Genomic DNA, 22,286 nt, shown 5'->3' on the forward strand with positions numbered 1-22,286 from the left:
TTGTGATTGGTCTGTTTATATTTTCTATTTCTTCCAGGCTCAGTCTTGGAAGGTTGTATCTTTCTAAGAATTTGTCCATTTCTTCTACGTTGTTCATTTCATTGGCATGTAGTTGCTTGTAGTAGTCTTATGATCCTTTGTATTTCTGTGGTGTCAGTTGTAACCTCTTTTTCATTTCTAATTTTATTGATTTGAGCTCTCTTCCTTTTTTTCTTGATGAGTCTGGCTAAAGGTTTATCAATTTTGTTTATCTTTTCAAAGAACCAGCTTTTAGTTTCATTGATGTTTCTATTGTTTTGTCTCTATTTCTACTCTGATCTTTATGATTTCCTTCCTTGTACTAACTTTGGGTTTTGTTTGTTTTCCATTCTCTAGTTACTTTATGTATAAAGTTAGGTTGAGATTTTTCTTGTTTCCTGAGGTAAGACTTGCTATAAACTTCCCTCTTACAAATGCCTTTGCTATGTCCCCTAGGTTTTGGATCACTGTGTGTTTGTTTTAATTTCTCTAAAGGTATTTTTTGATTTCCTCTTTGACTTCTTTAGTGATCTGTTGGTTGTTTAGTAGCATATTGTTTATCCTCCACATGTTTGTATTTTTTACAGTTTTTTTCTTGTAGTTGATTTGTAATCTCATAGTGTTGTGGCTGGAAAAGATGCTTGATATGATTGATTTCAATTTTCTTAAATCTACCAAGGCTCATTTTGTGGCATGTGATCAATCCTGGAGAATGTTCCATGTGCACTTGAGAAGAATGTGTATTTTGCTGTTTTGGACGGAATGTTCTCTCTATATTTAAGGCCTGTTTTTCCTTACTGATTTTTTGTCTGGATGATCTGTCCATTGATGTAAGTGGGGTGTTAAAGTCCCCCATTATTATTGTGTTACTGTTGATTTCTCCTTTTGTGGGTCAGCCAGGTCATTTTAAAAGATATTTCTCTATGAAATAAATCAAGAGTGTTAGAGATACAGAGAGTGAATAGTACTTGATAAGTAAAAAATGGTACTGTGCTGGGGGGGTTTCAGCCTTTAAAGAAAAAGGTGGTACAAATTGAAATGGAAAGTTTTTATATTGCTTGTGCATTAACCATCTACCATGCTGCCCCCTTTCAATAATTCTAGGGTGAAATGTTTACCTAAGAAGACTGTAACTGATAAACAAAATTGACAAACTTCTAGGCAGGCTCACCAAGAAGAAAAGAGAGAGGACCCAAATGAACAAAATAAGAAATGAAAATACCACAGAAATACACATAATCATAAGAAATTACTATGAACAGTTATATGCCAACAAATAGACAAACTAGAAGAAATGGACAAGTTTCTAGAAACATACAGCCTGCCAAGACTGAGTCAAGAAGAAATAGATAATTTGAGCAGACTGATCAGTAGAAGTGAAAAACATCTATAATGATAAATTTTAAAAACTTCCTGCAAACAGAAGTCCAGGACTGCATGGCTTCACTGGGGAAGTCTACCAAACATACAAGGAAGAACTTGTATCTATCCTTCTCAAACTATTCCAAAAGGCATTCTATGAAGCCACCATCACCCTGATACCAAAACCAGACAAAGACACCACAAAAGAAGGAAATTACAGGCCAATACCCTTGAAGACCATAGATGCAAAAATCCTCAAGAAAATATTAGCAAAGCAAATCCAACAACACATAAGAAGGACCACACACCATGATCAAGTGGGATTCACTCGGTCACAAGGATGGTTCCACATATGCAAGTCAATCAGTGTGATACACCACATCAACAAAAGAAAAGATAAAAAAACACATAGAAAACACATTTGATAACATTCAGCATCAATTCATAATAAAAACTCTCACCAAAATGGATATAGAGGGAACATATCTCAACATAATAAAGGCTATTTATGACAACCTACAGCCAATATAATATACTTAATGGTGAAAAGCTGAGTTTTCCTGCTACATTCAGGAAAAAAGACAAGGATGCCCACTCTCATCACTTCTATTCGACATAGTAGTGGAAGTCCCTGTCACAGCAAACCAGAAAAATAAAAGGTATCCAAATTGGAAGGGAAGAGGTAAAATTGTCACCACATGCAGATGACATGATACTATATATAGAAAACCCCAAAGCTACTAGATCTAATAAATGAAATCAGCAAAGTAGCAGGATACAAGATTAACATTCAGAAATTGTTTCCATTTCTATACACTAACAATGAAATATCAGAAAGGGAATGTAAAAAAACAATTCCTTTTAAAATCACACCAATAAATAAATAAATCAAATACCCAGGAATAAACCTGACCAAGGAGGTGAAAGACTTACATGCTGAGAACTGTGAAACATTAGTAAAGGAAATTCACAGAAATGGAAAGATATCCCATGCTCTTGGATTGGAAGAATTAATATTGCTAAGATGGCAATACTACCCAAAACAATCTACAGATTTAATGTGATCCCTATCAAATTATCCATAATATTTTTCACAGAACTAAGACAAATAATCTAAAAATTTATATGGAACCATAGAAGACCCAGAATTGCCAAAGCAATCCTGAGAGGGAAAATAAAAAGCAGGAGACAGGGCTTCCCTGGTGGTGCAGTGGTTGAGAGTCCACCTGCCGATGCAGGGGACATGGGTTCGTGCCCCAGTCCGGGAAGATCCCACATGCCATGGAGCGGCTGGACCTGTGTGCCATGGCTGCTGAGCCTGCACATCCAGAGCCTGTGCTCCACAATGGGAGAGGCCACAACAGTGAGAGGCCTGCGTATCACCCCCCCCCCACCAAAAAAAAGCAGGAGACATAACTCCCACAGACTTCAGACAATACTACAAAGGTATAGTAATCAAAACAGTGTGGTACTGGTACAAAAACAGACATATAGATCAATGGAACAGAAGAGAAAGCCCAGAAATAAATCCACACACCTACAGTCGATTAATCTTCAACAAAGGATGCAAGGATATAAAATGGGAAAAAGACAATCTCTTCAGCAAGTGGTGCTGGGAAAGTTGGACAGCCCCATGTAAATCAATGAAGTTAGAACACACCCTCACACCATGCACAAAAATAAACTTAAAATGGTTTAAAGACTTAAACATAAGACATGACACCATAAAACTCCTAGAAGAGAGTATAGGCAAAACATTCTCTGACATAAGTCATACCAGTATTTTCTTAGGTCTCCCAAGGGAATAGAAATAAAAATAAACAAACGAGACCTAACTAAACTTACAAGCTCTTGCACAGTAAAGGAAATCATTAAAAAGAAAGAAAGAAAGAAAGAAAACATGAAAAGATAATCTATGCAATGGGAGAAAATATTTGCAAATGATGTGACAGATAAGGGATTAATCTCCAAAATATACAAACAGCTCACACAACAACGAAAAAAACAACCCAATCGAAAAATCGGCAGAAGACCTTAATAGACATATCTCCAAAGACATATATATGGTCATGTGAAAAGATGCTCAACATCACTAGTTATTAGAGAAATGCAAATCAAAACTACAATGAGGTATCACCTCACACTGGTCAGAATGGCCATCATCAAAAAATCTACAAAAAATAAATGCTGGAGAGGGTGTGGAGAAAAGGGAACCCTCTTGCACTGTTGGTGGGAATTGATACAGCTACTATGTAGAACAGTATAGAGGTTCCTTAAAAAACTAAAAATAGAACTATCATACAATCCAGCAATCCCACACCTGGCATATACCCAGAGAAAACCATAATTCAAAAAGATACATGCACCCAAATGTTCATAGCAGCATTGTTCACAATAAGCAAGATATGGAAACAACCTAAATGTTCATCAACAGAGGAATGGATAAAGAAGATGTGATACATATATACAATGGAATACAACTCAGCCATAAAAAAGAATGAGATAATGCCATTTGCAGCAACATGGATGCAACTAGTTTATCATACTAAGTGAAATAAGTCAGAGAAAGACAAATACCATAGGATATCACTTATATGTGGAATCTAAAATATGGCACAAATGAACCTAACTACAAAACAGAAACAGACTCACAGACATAGAGAACAGACTTGTGGTTGTTCGGGGGGGGGGTGGAGGGAGAGGGATAGACTGGGAGTTTGGGGTTAGTAGATGCAAACTATTATATTTAGAATGGATAAACAACAAGGTCCTACTGTATAGCACAGGGAACTATATCCAATATCCTAGGATAAACCATAATGGAAAAGAATATTAAAAAAAAAAGAGTGTATATATTTATGTATAACTGAGTCACTTTGCCATACAGCAGAAATTAGCACAACATTGTAAATCAACTATACTTCAATTAAAAAAACTATTAGAACTAATAAATGAATTCAGCAAGGTAGCAGGGTACACGATCAATATACAGAAATCTACTGTATTTCTTTATACTAACCATGAAATATCAGATAGAGAAAGTAAAAAAAAAATCTTGTTTAAAATTGCATCAAAAAAAAATACCTAGGACTAAAACTAACCAAGGATGTGAAAGACCTATATGCTGAGAACTATAAAACATTGATAAAGGAAACTGAAGATGATTCAAAGAGATGAAAAGATACCCCCTGCTCTTGGATTGGAAGAATTAATATTATTAAAATAGCCATACTACCCAAAGCAATCTACAGATTTAATGTGATCCCTACCAAATTACCCATGGTATTTTTCACAGAACTAGAATAATCCTAATATTTACACAGAACCACAAAAGACCCAGAATTGCCAAAGCAATCCTGAGGAAAAAGAACAAAGCTGGAGGTATAACTCTCCCAGACTTCAGACAATACTACAAAGCTACAGTCATCAAAACCGTGTGGTACTGGCACAAAAACAGATATATAGATCATGGAACAGAATAGAGAGCTCAGAAATAAACCCACACACCTACTAATCTTCAACAAAGGAGACAAGAACATACAATGGAGAAAAGACAGTCTTCAAAAGTGCTGTTGGGAAAACTTGACAGCTTCATGTAAATCAATGAAGTTAGGATGCATCCTCATACTATACACAAAAAAATTCAAAATGGCTTAAAGACCTAAATATAAGACATAGCACCATAAAACTCCATAAAACTCCTAGAAAAGAACATAGGCAAAACATTCTTTGACATAAATTGTAGCAATATTTTCTTAGATCAGTCTCCCAAGGGAAAAGAGATAAAAGTAAAAATAAACAAATGGGACCTAATCAAACTTATAAGCTTTTGCACAGCAAAGGAAACCATAAACAAATGAATAGGCAACCTATGTACTATGAGAAAATATTTGCAAACTATATGACTGACAAAGGCTTAATTTCCAAGATATACAGACAGCTCATACAACTCAATATCAAAAACAAACAACCCAATCAAAAAATGGGGAGAAGACCTAAATAAACTTCTCCAAAGAAGACATCCAGATGGCCAACAGGCACATGAAAAAAAATGTTCAACATTGCTAATTATTAGAAAAATGCAAACCAAAACCACAATGAGGTATCACCTCATATCAATCATAATGGCTATCATCAAAAAGTCTACAAGTAATAAATTCTGGAGAGAGTGTGGAAAAAAGGGAACCCTGTTGGTAGGAATGTAAATTGGTGCAACCACTATGGAAAACAGTCTGGAGGCTCCTTGAAAACTAAGAATAGAGTTACCATATGATCTAGCAATCCCATTCCTGGGTATGTATCTGGAAAAGATAAAACTCTAATTCAAAAAGATACATGCACCCCAATGTTCATTGCAGTGCTATTCACAATAGCCACGACATGGAAGCATTTCTAAATGTCCATCAACAGGGACTTCCCTGGTGGTCCAGTGGTAAAGAATCCGCTTTACAATGCAGGGGATGTGGGTTCAATCCCTGGTCAGGGAACTAAGATCCCACCTGCCATGGGGCAACTAAGCCCGCTTGCCACAACTACTGAGCTTGCATGCCTCAATTAGAGCCCGTATGCTAGAAACTACAGAGCCCATGCACTCTGGAACCTGCACACCACAACTACAGAGCCCACGTGCCCTGGAGCCTGCGCGCCACAACTAGAGAAGAGAAAACCCACACGCCACAACTAGAGAGACGCCTGTGCACCGCAACGAAAGATCCCACATGCCTCAGTGAAGATCCTGCATGCCGCAGCTAAGACCTGATGCAGCCAAAAATAAAATAAATAATAAATCTTTTTTTAAAAAGGAAATGAATATGGTAGATATTTTTAAAAATGTCCATTAACAAATGAATGGTTAAAGAAGATGTGATATATATATGTGTGTGTATACACACACACACACACACACACAATGGACTATTATTCAGAAATGAAAAAATGAAATATTGCCATTTTCAGCAACATGGATGGACCTAGAGATTATCATATTAAGTGAAGTCAGGCAGAAAGACAAATATGATATCATTTATATGTGGAATCTAAAAAAATAATAAAAATCAGCTTATTTACAAAACAGAAAGACTCACAGACATAGAAAACAAACTTATGGTTACCAACGTGGAAAAAGGAGGGAAGAGATAAATTAGGAGACTGGAATAACAGATACACACCACTATATATAAAATAGATAAACAACAAAGATTTACTGTATAGCACAGGGAACTATATTCAACATCTTGTAATAACCTATAATGGAGAAGAATCTGAAGCTGTACACCTGAAACTAACATAATATTGTAAATCAACTGTAATTAAATTTTTTAAAAAAGAAGAAATTTTGGCAAATTCCATATGGTCTTCTATGAAAATCCAACCAATGCTGATGACAGTATTCCTTTACTAGAAGGAATATTTACTGCCATTGGAAGTCAATGGAATATGAGACAACAAGCTGAAATACAGCTTTTCACATAATCTTTTGTTGAATTATTGATGTTTTCTTTCTTTTTATAAGACAAAATGTCACAGTAATAATTAGGGTTTCCAACCAATTCCAAGTCAAAATTCAGGATTACATTTCTGTCTTTGATGTTTTGTCAGTGATTACAACAGCTTCACAGATATTTAAGAGAAACAAACTAATAAAAGTTTAGCTGAAAATCGTCAAAGGTAGTTTTATGTTTAAAATACAATTTGCAAGAGACTGATTGGAAGAATCATCAATTAAAGAAGCTTAATGCTAGAAGATCACGTGGCCCAACCCCTGATTTTGTGATTATAATCCTATTGTAGAAACATGGATATCAGATGCCTTCTTTGCCCCTCCTACACCTGCCTCTGGCAGTAGAACTCTAGGGACTACAAAACAGACTTTCTTGCTCTCTGGCTTCAATTTAATAACCAATGGGGAGTCCCTATAGGATATCAAAGGAAGGGCGTATTATCAGGATCCCCCAGATGAATGCCTACCTTAATGAAAAGTCATAACTCATGTCAGGCAACCCTCTCCTTCCAGATTTTCCTAATCACTCCCTCCCCTTGTCCTTTCAGGCCCAAGTGCAGTAAGAGCTGTTGCTAAACCTGGGTACTGCCCTACCCGCTCTGGTTTCTCACCCACAGTGGTTCTCAAATTTTAGCTTGCATTGGAATTGCCTGGTGGGCTCCTTAAACCCAGGTTACTAGTTACCCCCATGGCAAAGTTTCTGATTCCTATGTCTGAGATGGCTGCTGATAATTTGCATTTTTAACAAGCTCCCAGGTGATGCTAGAAGCACTGCCCTATAGCCCTATATCTTGACCACCTTTTAATAAATTATCCTAATTTGAGTTTGTTATCTCTTCCTTCTGGAACCTTGACTAATATAAATGGCTAAAAAAAAATTGGTTGAAAATAGACGAAGTTTGTTGTATGATTAAACATGATTTTCAGGTGCTTGTTTGAAAAATCTTTAAATCAAAGAAGAGAAAGCTGTAGGGATTTAGGGAATCATTTTGTCCAATTATTAAATTTCAGAGCAGAAGAAATGCAGACAAAGAGAGGTCAAGTGATTTATCAGCCACTTGGTGTCCTGCTTTTCAGGGAAGTCTTTTCAGGATACTATTCTGCTTCTTATCATATAGCAACTCTTATCCCTCTCACCCCACCTCCCTCTCCCCTCCCCTGAATTGTGTAATTGCCTTCTGTGTTTCCATTATCTCTTTAGGTTTGGGTGCCTGTGGTACATGTGGTGTTTCAGGTAATCACCATAGTTTGGGGCAACTCAGGATAAGATCTGTAGCTGTTTTCAGCATAGGGCTTAGTAGAACCAAATGTTTCATTGATGTTTTGTGCTGATGGGAAATAAGAGTCGATGGCAGGACCCTTGTTTGAATAATAGAGTCTGGTCTATCCATTATCTTTCAAGTCATCTTGCACTCAGTCACACAGAAACTCACCTGACACTTTGCTTCTCTCTCACCTACTTTCCAAAGACGTTTTCCCAATTAATCTTTATCAGCTTGGCTTTTCAAGTTGTTATCTGAGACCCCCACCCCTTGTCCTCCATCTGTTTAGGCATTTGCTTACCCAGCAGCTGTAGTTCTTCTTTGCCCTTTTTGCTTTGAAGTCTCTAAGTGGAAACCCAAGGCACTGTCTGCCCAGCTCCACCCATACTTTCCTGGGAGCTGCAGCCTGTTGCAGTGTTCTCTGGCGACAGAAATTGGACCAGGAAATCAGTAAAATACAGAAGTTCTTTCTTCAAGATTTTTTGACTATGGACAGCTAGATTTTTCCCAGGAGGCTAAAGCTATGAGATTGGAAACACTGGGGCTTTGAACAACCAGGTTTTCTGCAGAGGAAGGCAGGTGGCAGCCAAGTGAGGAGAAATGAATCTGGCATCCAGCAGTGAGAAATGGGGGTGCTGTTCAGCTACACCATGCCCTGGGTTCCAGCTGTTCCTGAGGATTAGGAACATCCCTGGCCATCCTACTCTTTGATTGCTAAACTCATAAAAACTCCCCATTTTTGCTAAACCAGTTCAGTTTGGATTTCTATTTCATGAAGTCAAACATTGTGATTGATAAAATAGAACAAATGGTCATTTCTGTTTACCTGGTCATTATTAGTAATAACAGTATACATTTCTTGAGTATGTTCTATGGACCATTTAATCCATACAGCACTCCTCAGATGTGGGTAGAACAGGAGAGAAAACTGGGGCTGAGAGAGATTACATGGCCATCTTCTGTCTCAATGTTGTGCAACTATACATGGCTGAGCCAGATTCCTACCAGGTATCCCCAGATTTAAACAACCTGTGTTCTTAACCATAATGTTCTCTCTGAATCTCAATTATACCAAAGTTCCTTTTCAAGTAACAGGCAAGGATAGAAGGATGGGATTTTCAGTGCTCTTTTGTACTCAGAATTCAGGATCTTAGAGTTGAGCTTCTTACCATTAAGTTTCATAGCATTCTTTCCAACTCGAGTATGTGCTCTACAATTTTCTCTGACTCAGCATAAAATTCTGCCTGGCAAAGTCCTGCTCATTCTTCAAAGCCCCATAGAACCTTTCCTACTCCAGGCTGAATAAAGCACTCACTCCCTTTCTTCCTGCTCTCCTGTTCACATTATAGTTAACGGGTTACATGTCTGACTCCAATACTATGTTGAGAGTTCCATGAAGTCATGGACCGTGTATTCATCATTTGTCTAACTCCTATTCCTTACACAATACCTGCCTTAGAATAGGTGCTTAATAACTACTTGTTGAGTTAAATTGATTTGGGAAGCATGCAGAGCCTAACCAGTGCAGATGAAGAAACCATATTCTTATGCCTGGACAATTATGAAAAATGGCACAAGGTGGCCCAAACACAATGGCTCAGGTGAGCAGATGTCTTTACAAGGGGCCGGGGACCATCTAGTGTGACTAATGGGAGACTTCCAATCCTTCACTCCTAATGCAGTTTATCCTCAATACCTGTCAAAGTCTGAACACTGTTCACTAACTGAATTTGAAATACTCAGGCACTCACTGTGGCATATAAAATACAATATAAATATGATTTATTTATAATCCTTGACTGTATCCCAGGTGACATTCTGAATATTTTTGTCGGTGCTGGCTTTATTTTAATTGATAGTACAAGACCATATAGCATGGGCCAGTGTCTTCATTTCCAGGACCTGAGATGACTGTTTCATGGACCAAGCTCTGAACATGCCTCTGGGCCTGGCTCTGAGTTTAAATTTGCCTTTTTAGGACAACGGTTTAAATGCCTCCAGTGGCTCAGCTATTCTCGGGTCTCTTCCATGAATCAGCAAGTGGGAGGCAGCTGGCAGCTGGCAATGAGATTTGAGCTATATTGCATAAGGACCAGGAGGTAGAGAAGCCAGGACATAACACTGCAGTGAAAATGAGGAAGAAAGAGAAATCACTAGTTTGGCTTACAAATTCAACACTTGCTATCTACATGTGATTTACCAACTTTTTAGTAACTATGGCCAATATTTTATCTCAACCCCATCTCAACTTGGTACTCAACCCATTTTTGGACTTCCTCCTTTCCACCCAGAACTGCTGAGTAATCACAAAATGCCACAAGAAGGCACACCTCATGTAAACATAAATTATACAAGATACCTGAAAGATAAATTAAAAATTACTCTTGGAGTATCTGAGTGTCACCCCTCTTGAAGAACATGAATAAATGAGAGTTCCCTGAATTTTAGACAGCCTCTTTTAATTGAATTTAAAATATTCAATTAGAAACATAACTGTGAGGCACAGGATGGCAGAGTAGGAAGACCTTGAGCTCTTCTCCTCTCACAGGCACACCAAAATCACAGTTATTAAGAGAACAGCCATCAATGAAAAAAAACAGGACGTACCAGAAAAAATATTCTGCAACTAAAAATATAAAGAAGGAACCACAATGAGACAGCAGGAGGGGCAGAGTAGCAATATAGACAAATCCCATACTGCCAGGTGGGCAATCCACGAACAGGAGAATAATTACAGCTGCAGAGGTTCTCCCAAAGGAGTGAGAGGTCTGAGCCCCACTTCAGGCTCCCCAGCCCAGGGGTGCTGTACTGGGAAGACAAGCCCCCAGAGCATTTGGCTTTGAAGGCCACAGGGCTTATTCTGGGAGTCCCAGAGGGCCGGGGGAAATAGAGACTTTATTCTTAAGGGGCTCACACAAAGTCTCACATGCTCTGGAACCCAGGGTAGAAGCAGTAATTCGGTAGAAGCTTGGGTCAGACCTACCTTCTGAGCTCTAGAGAGTCTCCTGGAGAGGCAGGAGATAATTCCAATTCACCCTGGGGACATAGCCTCCCGGCAGTTATTTTGGGGAGCTCCTTCTACCACATGGTAACACCATTCTGGAATCCTCCTTCTAGATTATTACCACAGCACCCAGTCCCACTGCAGCCCAACAGTCTGCAGGCACCAGTACTGAGATGCCTCAGGGCAAACAGTTAACTGGACACTGACACAACTCCACCTACCAGCAGACAAGCTGCCTTAAGACCCCCTGGGTCCACAGCCGCCTCTGGACATGGCCCTCCTCACCAGAGGGCCCAGGATCTGTCCCCATACACCAGTGCACAGGCAATAGACCCAAGACCCCCAGGGCCTCCAGCCAGAGACCATGTGGGGCCCAGGCCCCACCCACCAGGAGCCTGTCCTAGCCTCAGACCCAGCTGAACCCACCAGCAGGCAGACACCAGCCACAAAAAAAAACAGCAACATCCCAGTCTATGGACTAGGCCTGCCATGGAACTGCCTGAGCCTGGTCCCTGGCCCACTAGGAGGCCAACACAAGCTTCAAGATACCAGCCCCTGCAGCCAACCATGTCAGGAACCAGCCCACCTACCAGAGATCTGACACCTGCTCTGGGACCCCTAGGCCCTGCAACCAGACCCCAGGACATGGCTCTGTCCACCAGTAGGCCGGCACAAGCCCCAGGACCTGGCTTCATCCACCAGTAGGTGGGCAACAGCCCCAGGTTCTCCTGGATCCTGACTCTGCCCACCAGTAACACAGCACTAGCCCTGGAACCTCCAGGGTTCTGCAGTCAGCTGCCTCATGATCAGACCCCACCAACCAGCAGCTGACAGCCTCTGCACAAGGCAGGACCTGGCAACCAACCATACCAGGGCCAAATAAACCTACCAGACCACTGGTGTAGTCAGCTCACCACAACAGAAATACCCACACAGTCCTCATAGAAGGAACCCCTAGAGCATATAGCTCTGGTGACAAGAGGTGAGTGTGCTATTGGGACTCATAGGATGTCTCCTACAGAAGGCCACTTCTCCAAAGTCAGGAAATACGAACAACTTACCAGGGGGTACATAAAAATAAAAATAGCAAGTTAGGCAAAATGAGGTGACAGAGGAACATATTCCAAATGAAGGAACAAGATAGAACTCCAGAAGAAGAACTAAGTGAAGTGGAGACAGGCAATCTACCTGAGAAAGAGTTCAGGATAGTGATCATAAAGATGATCAACAAATTGGGAGAAGAATGGATGCACAGAGTGAGAAGTTAGAAGTTTTTAACAAAGAGTTAGAAAACATTAAAGAATAAATATAAAGAGATGAAGAATACAATAACTGAAATGAAAAAATACACTAGAAGGAATCAACAGTAGACTAAATGATACAGAGGAACAGAACAACGAGCTGGAAGACAGAGTAGTGGAAATCACTTATGCTGAACAGAAAAAAGAATAAAAAAAAATGAGGACAATTTAGAGACCTCTGGGACAACATCAAGTGCACTGATGTTTGCATTATAGGTGTCCAAAAAGGAGAAGAGAGAGAGAAAGGGGTTGAGAGCATAGTTGAAGAGATAATAGCTGAAAACCTCCCTAACTTGGGAAAGGAAACAGACATTCAAATCCAGGAAGTACAGAGAGTACCATACAAGATTAGCCCAAAGAGGAACACACCAAGACATATTGTAAATAAAATGGCAAAAATTGAAGATAGAGAATATTAAAAGCTTCAAGAGAAAAGCAACACTTTATATACAAGGGAACTCATGCAAGGTTATCAGCTGACTTTTCAGCAGAAACTCTGCAAGCCAGAAGGGTGTGGCACAAGATTTTTAAAGTGATGAAAGTGAAAAACCTACAACCAAGAATACTCTACCCAGCAAGATTCTTGGTTCAGATTTGATGGAGAGATCAAAAGCTTCACAGACAAGCAAAAGCTAAAAGAGTTCAGCACCACCAAACCAACTTTAAAAGAAATGTTAAAGGAATTGCTCTAAGCAACAAAGGACACAGTGAGAAACATGAAAATCATGTGAGGAGAAAGCTCATCGGTAAAGGCAAATCCACAGTAAAGGTAGGAAATCATCCCCTCACAAAGCCAGTAGGAAGGTTAAAAGACAAAAGTGGTGAAATCATCTATATTCACAATAAGCAATAATTGTGAGGGGAGGAGAGTAAAATGCAGGGTTGTTGGAAAGCATTTGAAATTAAGAAATCAGCAACTTAAGACAATCATGCATATATATAGATTGCTATATAAAAACCTCATGGTAACCACAAACCAAAAATCTATAATAGATACACACACAAAAAAGAAAAAGATAACACTAAAGATAGTCATCAAATCACAAGAGATGAGAAAAAAGAATAAAGGAATTAAAAAAAAAAAAGACCTACAAAAACAACCCAGAAACAATTAACAAAATGGCAATAAGAACATACATATAAATAATTACTTTAAATGTAAATGGACTAAATGCTCCAATCAAAAGATATAGAGAAAAGAAATGAGAAAAAAATGATTACATGGAGACTAAACAACATGCTACTAAAAAACCAATGGGTCAATGAGGAAATCAAAAAGAAAATTAAAAAATATCTTGAGACACATGACAATGAAAACAAAACCATACAAAATCTATGGGATGCAGCAAAAGCAGTTCTTAGAGGGAAGTTAATAGCAATACAGGCCTTCCTCAAAAAAACAAGAAAAATCTCAAATAAACAACCTAACCTACCACCTAAAAGAATCAGAAAAACAAGAACAAACAAAACCTAAATTCAGCAGAAGAAAGTTAATAATAAAGATCAGGGAGGAAATAAATAAAATAGGGATTTTTTTAAAAAAATAGAAAAAAATCAATAAAACCAAGAGCTGGTTCTTTGAAAGGGTAAAGAAATTGACAAACCTGTGGCCAGGCTCACCAAGAAGAAAAGAGAGAGAACCAAAATAAGCAAAATAAGAAATGAAAAAGGAAAAGTCTCAACCACAGAAATACAAAAAACAATAAGAGACTACTATGAACAATTATATGCCAACAAATTTGACAACCTAGAAGAAATGGACAAACTTCTAGAAACATAGAGCCCACCAAAACTGAATCAAGAAGAAATAGATAATTTGAACAGACCAATCACTAGCAGTGAAATAGAATCTGTAATAATAAAGAAAACTCCCTGCAAACAAAAGTCCAGGACCAGATGGCTTCACAGGCGAATTCTACCAAACATACAAAGAACTTATATTTACCACTTCTTCTCAAACTCTTCCGAAAGACTGAAGAGAAGGGAACATTCCCCAAAACATTCTATGAAGCCATGATCATCCTGATATCAAAAGCAGACAAAGATACCACCAAGAAAGAAAATTACAGGACAATATCTTTGATGAATATAGATGCAAAAATTCTGAACAAAATATTAGCAAACTGAATCCAAAAACACATAAAAAAAATCATACACCATGACCAAGTGGGATTCATACCAAGTTCACAAGGATGGTTCAACATACACAAATCAATCAATGTAATACACCACATTAACAAAAGAAAATTAAGAAACCACATGACCATCTCAATAGATGCAGAAAAAGCACTTGAAAAAATTCAACATCGATTCATGATAAAAACTCTTACCAAAGTGGGTATACAGGGGACATATCTCAACATAATAAAAGCTATTTATGACAAACCCACAGCCAATACAATACTCAACAGTGAAAAGCTGAAGGTCTTTGCACTAAAATCTGGAACAAGACAAGGATGCCCACTCTCACAGCTTCTGTTCAACATAGTATTGGAAGTCCTAGCCACAGCAGTCAAACAAGAAAACAAATAAAAGGTATCCAGATTGGAAGGGAAGAGGTAAAATTGTCACTACATGAAGATGACATGATACTATATAAAGAAAACCCTAAGGACCCACACAAAAACTACTAGATCTGATAAATGAATTGAGCAAAGTAGCAGGATACAAGATTAACATTCAGAAATTGGTTGCATTTCTTTACACTAACAATGAAAATCAGAAAGAGAATGTAAAAAAAAAGAACAATTCCTTTTAAAATCGCACACACAAAAAAACCTAGGAGTAAACCTGACCAAGGAGGTGAAAGACTTACATGCTGAGAACTACGAAACATTAGCAAAGGAAATTAAAGAGGGTTCAAAGAAATAGAAAGATATCCCATACTCTTGGATTGGATGAATTAATATTATTAAAATGGCAATATTACCCAAAACAATCTACAGATTTAATGCAATCCCTATCAAATTATCCATAACATTTTTCACAGAACTAGAATAATCTAAAAATTTATATGGAACCATAAAAGACCCAGAATTGCCAAAGCAATCCTGAGGGGGAAAATAAAAAGCAGGAGGCATAACTCCCTCAGACTTCAGACAATACTACAAAGGTATAGTAATCAAAACAGTGTGGTATTGGTACAAAAACAGACATATAGATCAATGGAACAGAATAGAAATAAATCCACACACACCTACAGTCAATTAATCTTCAACAAAGTAGGCAAGAATATAAAATGGGAAAAAGACAATCTCCAGCAAGTGGTTCTGGGAAAGTTGAACAGCCTCATGTAAATCAATGAAGTTAGAACACACCCTCACACCATGCACAAAAATAAACCTAAAATGGTTTAAAGACTTAAACATAAGACATGACACCATAAAACGCCTAGAAGAGAGCATAGGCAAAGCATTCTCTGACATAAATTGTACCAATGTTTTGTTAGGTTAGTCTCCCAAGGCAATAGAAATAAAAATAAACAAGTGGAACCTAACCAAACTTACGAGCTCTTGCACAGTAAATCATTAAAAAAAAAACTAAAACAAAAAACAACACAAAAAGATAACCTATGGAATGGAAGAAAATATTTGCAAATGATGTGACAGATAAGGGATTAATCTCCAAAATATATAAACAGCTCACACAACTCAACAATAAAAAAACAATCCAATCAAAAAATCGGCAGAAGACCTTAATAGACATTGCTCCAAAGAAGACATACAGATGGCCAATAGGCACATGAAAATATGCTCAACATCACTAATTATTGGAGAAATGCAAATCAAAACTACAATGAGGTACCACCTCACACTGGTCAGAATGGCCATCATTAAAAAGTCTACAAATAACAAATGCTGGAGAGGGTGTGGAGAAAGGGGAACCCTTCTACACTGTTGGTGGGAATGTAAGTTGGTGCAGCCACTATGGAAAATGGTAGGGAGATTCCTCAGAAAACCAAAAATAGAACTACCATATGATCCAGCAATCCCACTCCTGGGCATATAACTGGACAAAACTATAATTCAACAAGATATATTCACCTCTGTGTTTCTAGCAGCATTATTCACAATAGCCAAAACTTGGAGACAACTTAAATGTCCATCTACAGCTGAACAGATAAAGAAGAAGTGGTACATATATACAATGGGATACTACTCAGCCATAAAAAAAGAACAAAATAATGCCATTTGCAGCAACATGGACGTGACTAGAGGTTATCATACTAAGTAAAGTAAGTCAGAAAGAGAAAAAGAAATATCATACGATATCACTTATATGCAGAATCTAAAATGTGACACAAATGAACCTATCTACAAAACAGAAACAGACTCACAGGCAGAGGTCAGACTTGTGGTTGCCAAGCAGAGGGGGAGAGGGATGGACTGGGAGTTTGGAGTTGGTACATGCAAACTATTACAGACTATTGCATTTAGAATGGACAAACAACAAGGTCCTACTGTATAGCACAGGGAACTATATCCAGTCTCCTGGGGTAAACCATAACGGAAAAGAATATTTTTTAAAAAATAATGTATATATGTGTATAACTGAGTCACTTTGCTGTACAGCAGAGATTGGCACAAACTGTAAATCAGCAATATTTCAATTTAAAAAAGTATTATTAAAAAAAAAAAGACATACAGTGGCTGAATGGATCCAAAACCAAGACCTACAAGAAACTCACTTCATATCCAAAGACATAAACAGATTGAAAGTGAGAGATGGAAAAAGGTATTCCATACCAACAGAAATCAAAAGAAAGCCAGGGTAGCAATACTTTTATCAGACAAAACAGAGTTAAAATAGAGTTAAAGTAGAGACTGTTACAAGAGACAAAAAAGGACACTACATAATGATCAAGGGATCAATCTAATAAGATATAACAATTGTAAATATACATGCACCCAACATAGGGGCACCTAAATACATAAAAACAAATATTAACAGACATAAATGGACAAATCAACAATAACATAATACTAATAGGGGACTTTAACACCCCACTTACATCAATGGACAGATCATTCAGACAGAAAATCAACAAGGAAACACTGGCCTGAAGTGACACATTAGACCAGATGAAATTAACAGATACATATAGAGAGAGAACATTCGTCCAAAAGCAGCAGAATACACATTCTTGTCAAGTGCACATGGAACATTCTCCAGGATTAAATCACATGCTAGGCCACAAAATCAAGCCTTGGTATATTTAAGAAAATTGAAATTATATCACCATCTTTTCTAACAACAACACTATGAGACTCGAATTCAACTACAAGAAAAAAACTGCAAAAAACACTGACATGTAGAGGTAAACAATATGCTACTAAACAACCAATGAATCACTAAAGAGATCAAATAGGAAATAAAAAAATACCTGGAGACAAATGAAACAAAAACACAATGACTCAAAATCTATGGGACTCGGCAAAAGAAGTTCTAAGAAAGAAGTTTATAGCTATACAAGCTTACCTCAGGAAAAGAAAACATTTCGAATAAACGATCTAATTTTACACCTAAAGGAGCTAGAAAGCAAAGAACAAACAAAACCCGTTAGTAGAAGGAAATAAATCATAAAGATCAGAGCAGAAATAAATGAAATAAAGGCTAAAAAACTTGAAAAGATCAATGAAACTAAGCGCTATTTCTTTGAAAAGATAAACAAAATTGATAAACCTTTAGCCAGACTCATCAAGAAAAAGAGAGGGTCCAAATCAATAAACTCAGAAATGAAAAAGGAGAAGTTACAACGGACACGGCAGAAATACAAAGGATCATAGCTGCTATGAGCAACTATATGCAAATAAAATGGAAAACCTAGAAGAAATTCATAATTATGTACAATCTCCCAAGTCTAAACCAAGAAGAAATAGAAAATATAAACAGACTAATTACCAGTAATGAAACTGAATCAGTAATTAAAAAAAAAAATCTCCCAGTAAACAAAAGTCCAGGACCAGGTGGCTTCACAGGCGAATTCTACCAAACATTTAGAGAATAATTAACACCTATCTTTCTTAAATTATTCAAAAAAATTTGCAGAGGCAGGAACACTTCCAAACTCATTCTGTGATGTCAGCATCACCCTGATACCAAAGCCAGACAAAGATATAACAAGAAAAGAAAACCGCAGGCCAATATCACAGATGCAAAAACGTAGATGCAAAAGTCCTCAACAAAATATTATCAAACCAAATCCAACAATACATCAAAAGGATAATACACCATGATCAAGTGGGGGTTATCAATGGGATGCAATGGGATATTCATATTGCAAGATTGAAGGCTAAAACCATTAATGATAGTCTCAAATATATGCAGAAGAAGCTTCCAACAAAATTCAACACCGGTTTATGATAAAAACTCTCCAGAAAGTAGGCATAGAGGGAACTTACCTCAACATAATAAAGGGCTTATATGTCAAACCCACGGCTAACATCATTCTCAATGGTGAAAAAGCTGAAAGCATTCCACTCTCAGTACTTTTATTCAACATATTGGAAGTCCTAGCCAGAGCAGAGAGACACAACCAAGTTGGATTTTAGTGATCAATCTAATGGAAAAGTGTATAGTGGATTTAATAGGAGACCCTGTTGGCAGTCTTAGCAGTTAGGAATTCAACAGTCAGCCTTACGAAGAAAAGGGAGGAAGCAGCGTATCATCACTTTGCTTTCCTTGAGGTAAACTACTTGACTGTGATAACAGTTCTAATTCAGAACAGATATGTCAACCCAAACACCATTTTCTAATGTTCATTTCCAGTTAATGGATGTATCTAAAAAGACCCTTTGTCTTAGGGACACAGACCTTGCCAACATAGCATTCTCTTTTTAGGACCCCTTTTTTAAAATTAGAAATGAACTCAATGAATGTTCCATATATTTTACTGCCAAGGCATTTAAAAATCTGTTTTCCTTCAGGAAATTCTCAAACTGGTATGAACTCTTTCTTCCCAGGTACCTCCAGATCATCAGTTACTCGATGTAAACCGGGAGCCAACTGCCCCAGTTCACACAGTAGCATCAGCAGACAACTGTCCCCTCTGTCTGTCACCGAAGAATCTTCTGCTCCTATTCTTGAACTTCAGAGTCGAGGATCCTCTGCAGTTTGTGGACACAGAGCCGAGAGGCAGAACAGATCAGGTATGTGGGTAACCTCCTCTTAAATAACAGTACGTTTGGTAAGCTTCTAGCCAGCAATGAAAGATCTCACCATTGGCACAGAATGTAGAGATGTTACATGGACTCTCAGGAGTGCATGTGGGGAAAGTTTATCAAGTGGGAGGAGAAGGAAGAAAGGAAATGTGCAGATATAATACATTAATGATGTACGGTGTACAGTGTAGCAGAGAACAATACCAAAACCTATAATTGGAGGGTTTAACATATGGTTAAACAGTGACTTCTAATGAAGTTTATAAGGAAACTAGTTTTCTCATCTTCAAGATGTGAAAAGCCAGCATCTTTTACCTCAATCCTGGGATTTAGTATTAGCATGCTGTACCCATTCTGAGAAGAATAAAAGTACCAGAAAAATCACCGACTCTGCTCTTGTCTTTATCAGGACTGCCAGTCCTTGGAGCTCTTCTAGTTTTCCCAATTTTACACCTCCTTCACTTCAGTTGTCTCCCTGATCAGCATTTACTATTAAACCAAGACCTTTGGCATTTCCTCACGACTGCCTGATCACTTACCAACTCCTGGGTTACTTGGTTACTGGAATTGCTAGATAAATTACCTTAATATATCCATGGGTTTCCCAGCAAACTTATCATTTTAAAATGCAGCTGGGTCCATTAGGCTGCTACCCAATACTGTTACATTTTGGTGGTGGACATCGTACTGCCTTCCCCAGAGATGCTCTCAAGCTCTGAGTCCATACTCACTTGCTCTCATCATATGACCACACTTCTACTTTCCTGAAAAGACTAAAACAATTGTGTGCTAAGAGATGCTTTCCTTTCTGCCTCAAAGTGTCTCTGTTCTCTTGTTTGCTAATTTGCTAATTACCATCATTGTGGGGACCACCTTTGATTTTTGTGTTTGCTACCATTCTGATGTTGACTCCTTCTGCATCCATGATCACCTTCTCTCCATCTCTTCCACCTACATTTTCAATCTCTCCTTCTCCATTTATTCTTCAGCTTGGCCAGCAACATATTAAAATCTCTTGCATCCTTAAAATCAATAGTGACAACGCAAAAACAACAAAATACTCTATTCAAAATAAGTGGGTAGTGAAAAAAAACCTGAAAAAAAAACCCCCTCAAACTCTGAGAACACTAGCTTTAAAAAATAAACAGAAGAGAGGGCTTCCCTGGTAGCGCAGTGGTTGGGAGTCCGCCTGCCAATGCAGGGGATACGGGTTCGTGCTCCGGTCTTGGAAGATCCCACATGCCGCGGAGCAGCTGAACCCGTGAGCCATGGCCGCTGAGCCTGCGCGTCCGGAGCCTGTGCTCCGCAATGGGAGAGGCCGCAAGAGTGAGAGGCCCGTGTACCGCAAAAAAAAAAAAAAAAAAACAGAAGAGAAATGGTAATTCAGGGGACTCAGGTAAACAAAGGTATAGAAGAAGTGTGAAAGCCTCTTGTAGGGTCCTACTTATCTGATAAGAGGTTTTATACGAGAAAAGATTTTTTCAAAAAACGACAATATTTTAAAATGGAATCTCAGCAACTATGGACCCCAAGGCTAAAACTCTTTTTTTTAAAGTGAAGAAAATCACATCTTAAATCTTCAGAAAGTTTTAATTGGCTTTAATAAGTTACAGTAATATTCTTATCATCCCAGTTATCTTCAGAACAGTATGTTCCAGTGAACTAAATATGGTTAATAAGTTTGCCCTACCTATCATACACAGATTACACATCTTAAAAACTGTACCGTTAAAGACCACGTGGGGCATGATTTACTCTTTCTGTAATGATTCAGAAGACATTTGGGGATATTCCTAGACACCAAAAAGAAAAGAAAAAAGGAGAATAATCGGAAGAGCAGCTCACCATTCTTTCATGAACGTTATGGTACTTAACCTCAAAATGAAGACCATGAGATACATATTATCGCTGTTTGACAGAGAACCTAAGATGGAATTAAACATATACTCAGGGCCATCCAATGGCAGGACTAGGACTTTCACTCATGTTTCCAAATTCCAGTGGCCTCTACCATCAATTTGTATGACTCCAATCAAGGTTCATAGAAGCGGATGGAATTCCTGGTAAATCAATTTTAATGATATATACAAAACGATAAATCTAAGCAGGACTCTAGAAAATCATGCTTAAAATGGTCAGAAAAATAAAAGAACTCTGGAGAGCCAATCTTTCTATGGTATCTGTAGATAGTAAAAGAATTGTCAACAATTCAATTTAGTTAGCAGAAGAAAGAATGAGTCAATACTAGGTGGGGATTTAGGTGACTGTTGGTGTCATCAAAAATATTCTCCATGCTCTGACGGTGGTACAGATGCAATCTTCAAAGAAGGTGACCGTGAAGGCAGATATCAACTCAAAGGGATACTTAAAATCTTTGTAGAATCGTTCCTCCTTTATAAGCTATTCCCTGAGAATAATGTGATCTGAAGTGTAGTAGAGTACACCTTTCTCTTAATATCACTTCTATCAAACCTCATGCAAGACTGCCATTCCTGCCAGGAAACAGAACTTTTTCTCCAAACCATTTCTGAAACTTCCAGTGCTTAAACGGGGAGCTCAAGCCTGAAACCTAGACAGAATCAATATTCGGAATAAAAAGTTTAGACCTTGGAGTCATACTGTCTTAGGCTCAACCTTGAACAACCTTTAATACAACTCTCAGTTTTTTCATCTGTAAAA

The 22,286-nt window shown here is 38.0% G+C and overlaps 1 protein-coding gene across 1 annotated transcript in view; it reads left to right on the forward strand.

Annotated features, from left to right (window-relative positions):
- The window catches only part of SLC35F4 (solute carrier family 35 member F4), a 281,919-nt gene that overhangs the window by 235,161 nt on the left and 24,472 nt on the right, over positions 1-22,286 (forward strand). Inside the window, exon 2 of the mRNA XM_060167065.1 lies at positions 19,410-19,595. Within this exon, the coding sequence (XP_060023048.1) occupies positions 19,410-19,595 (186 nt within the window). The remainder of the gene's footprint in view (positions 1-19,409; positions 19,596-22,286) is intronic.

Source organism: Lagenorhynchus albirostris, chromosome 1 (genome assembly GCF_949774975.1).
Source record: "Lagenorhynchus albirostris chromosome 1, mLagAlb1.1, whole genome shotgun sequence".
NCBI classification, from domain to species: Eukaryota; Metazoa; Chordata; class Mammalia; order Artiodactyla; family Delphinidae; genus Lagenorhynchus; species Lagenorhynchus albirostris.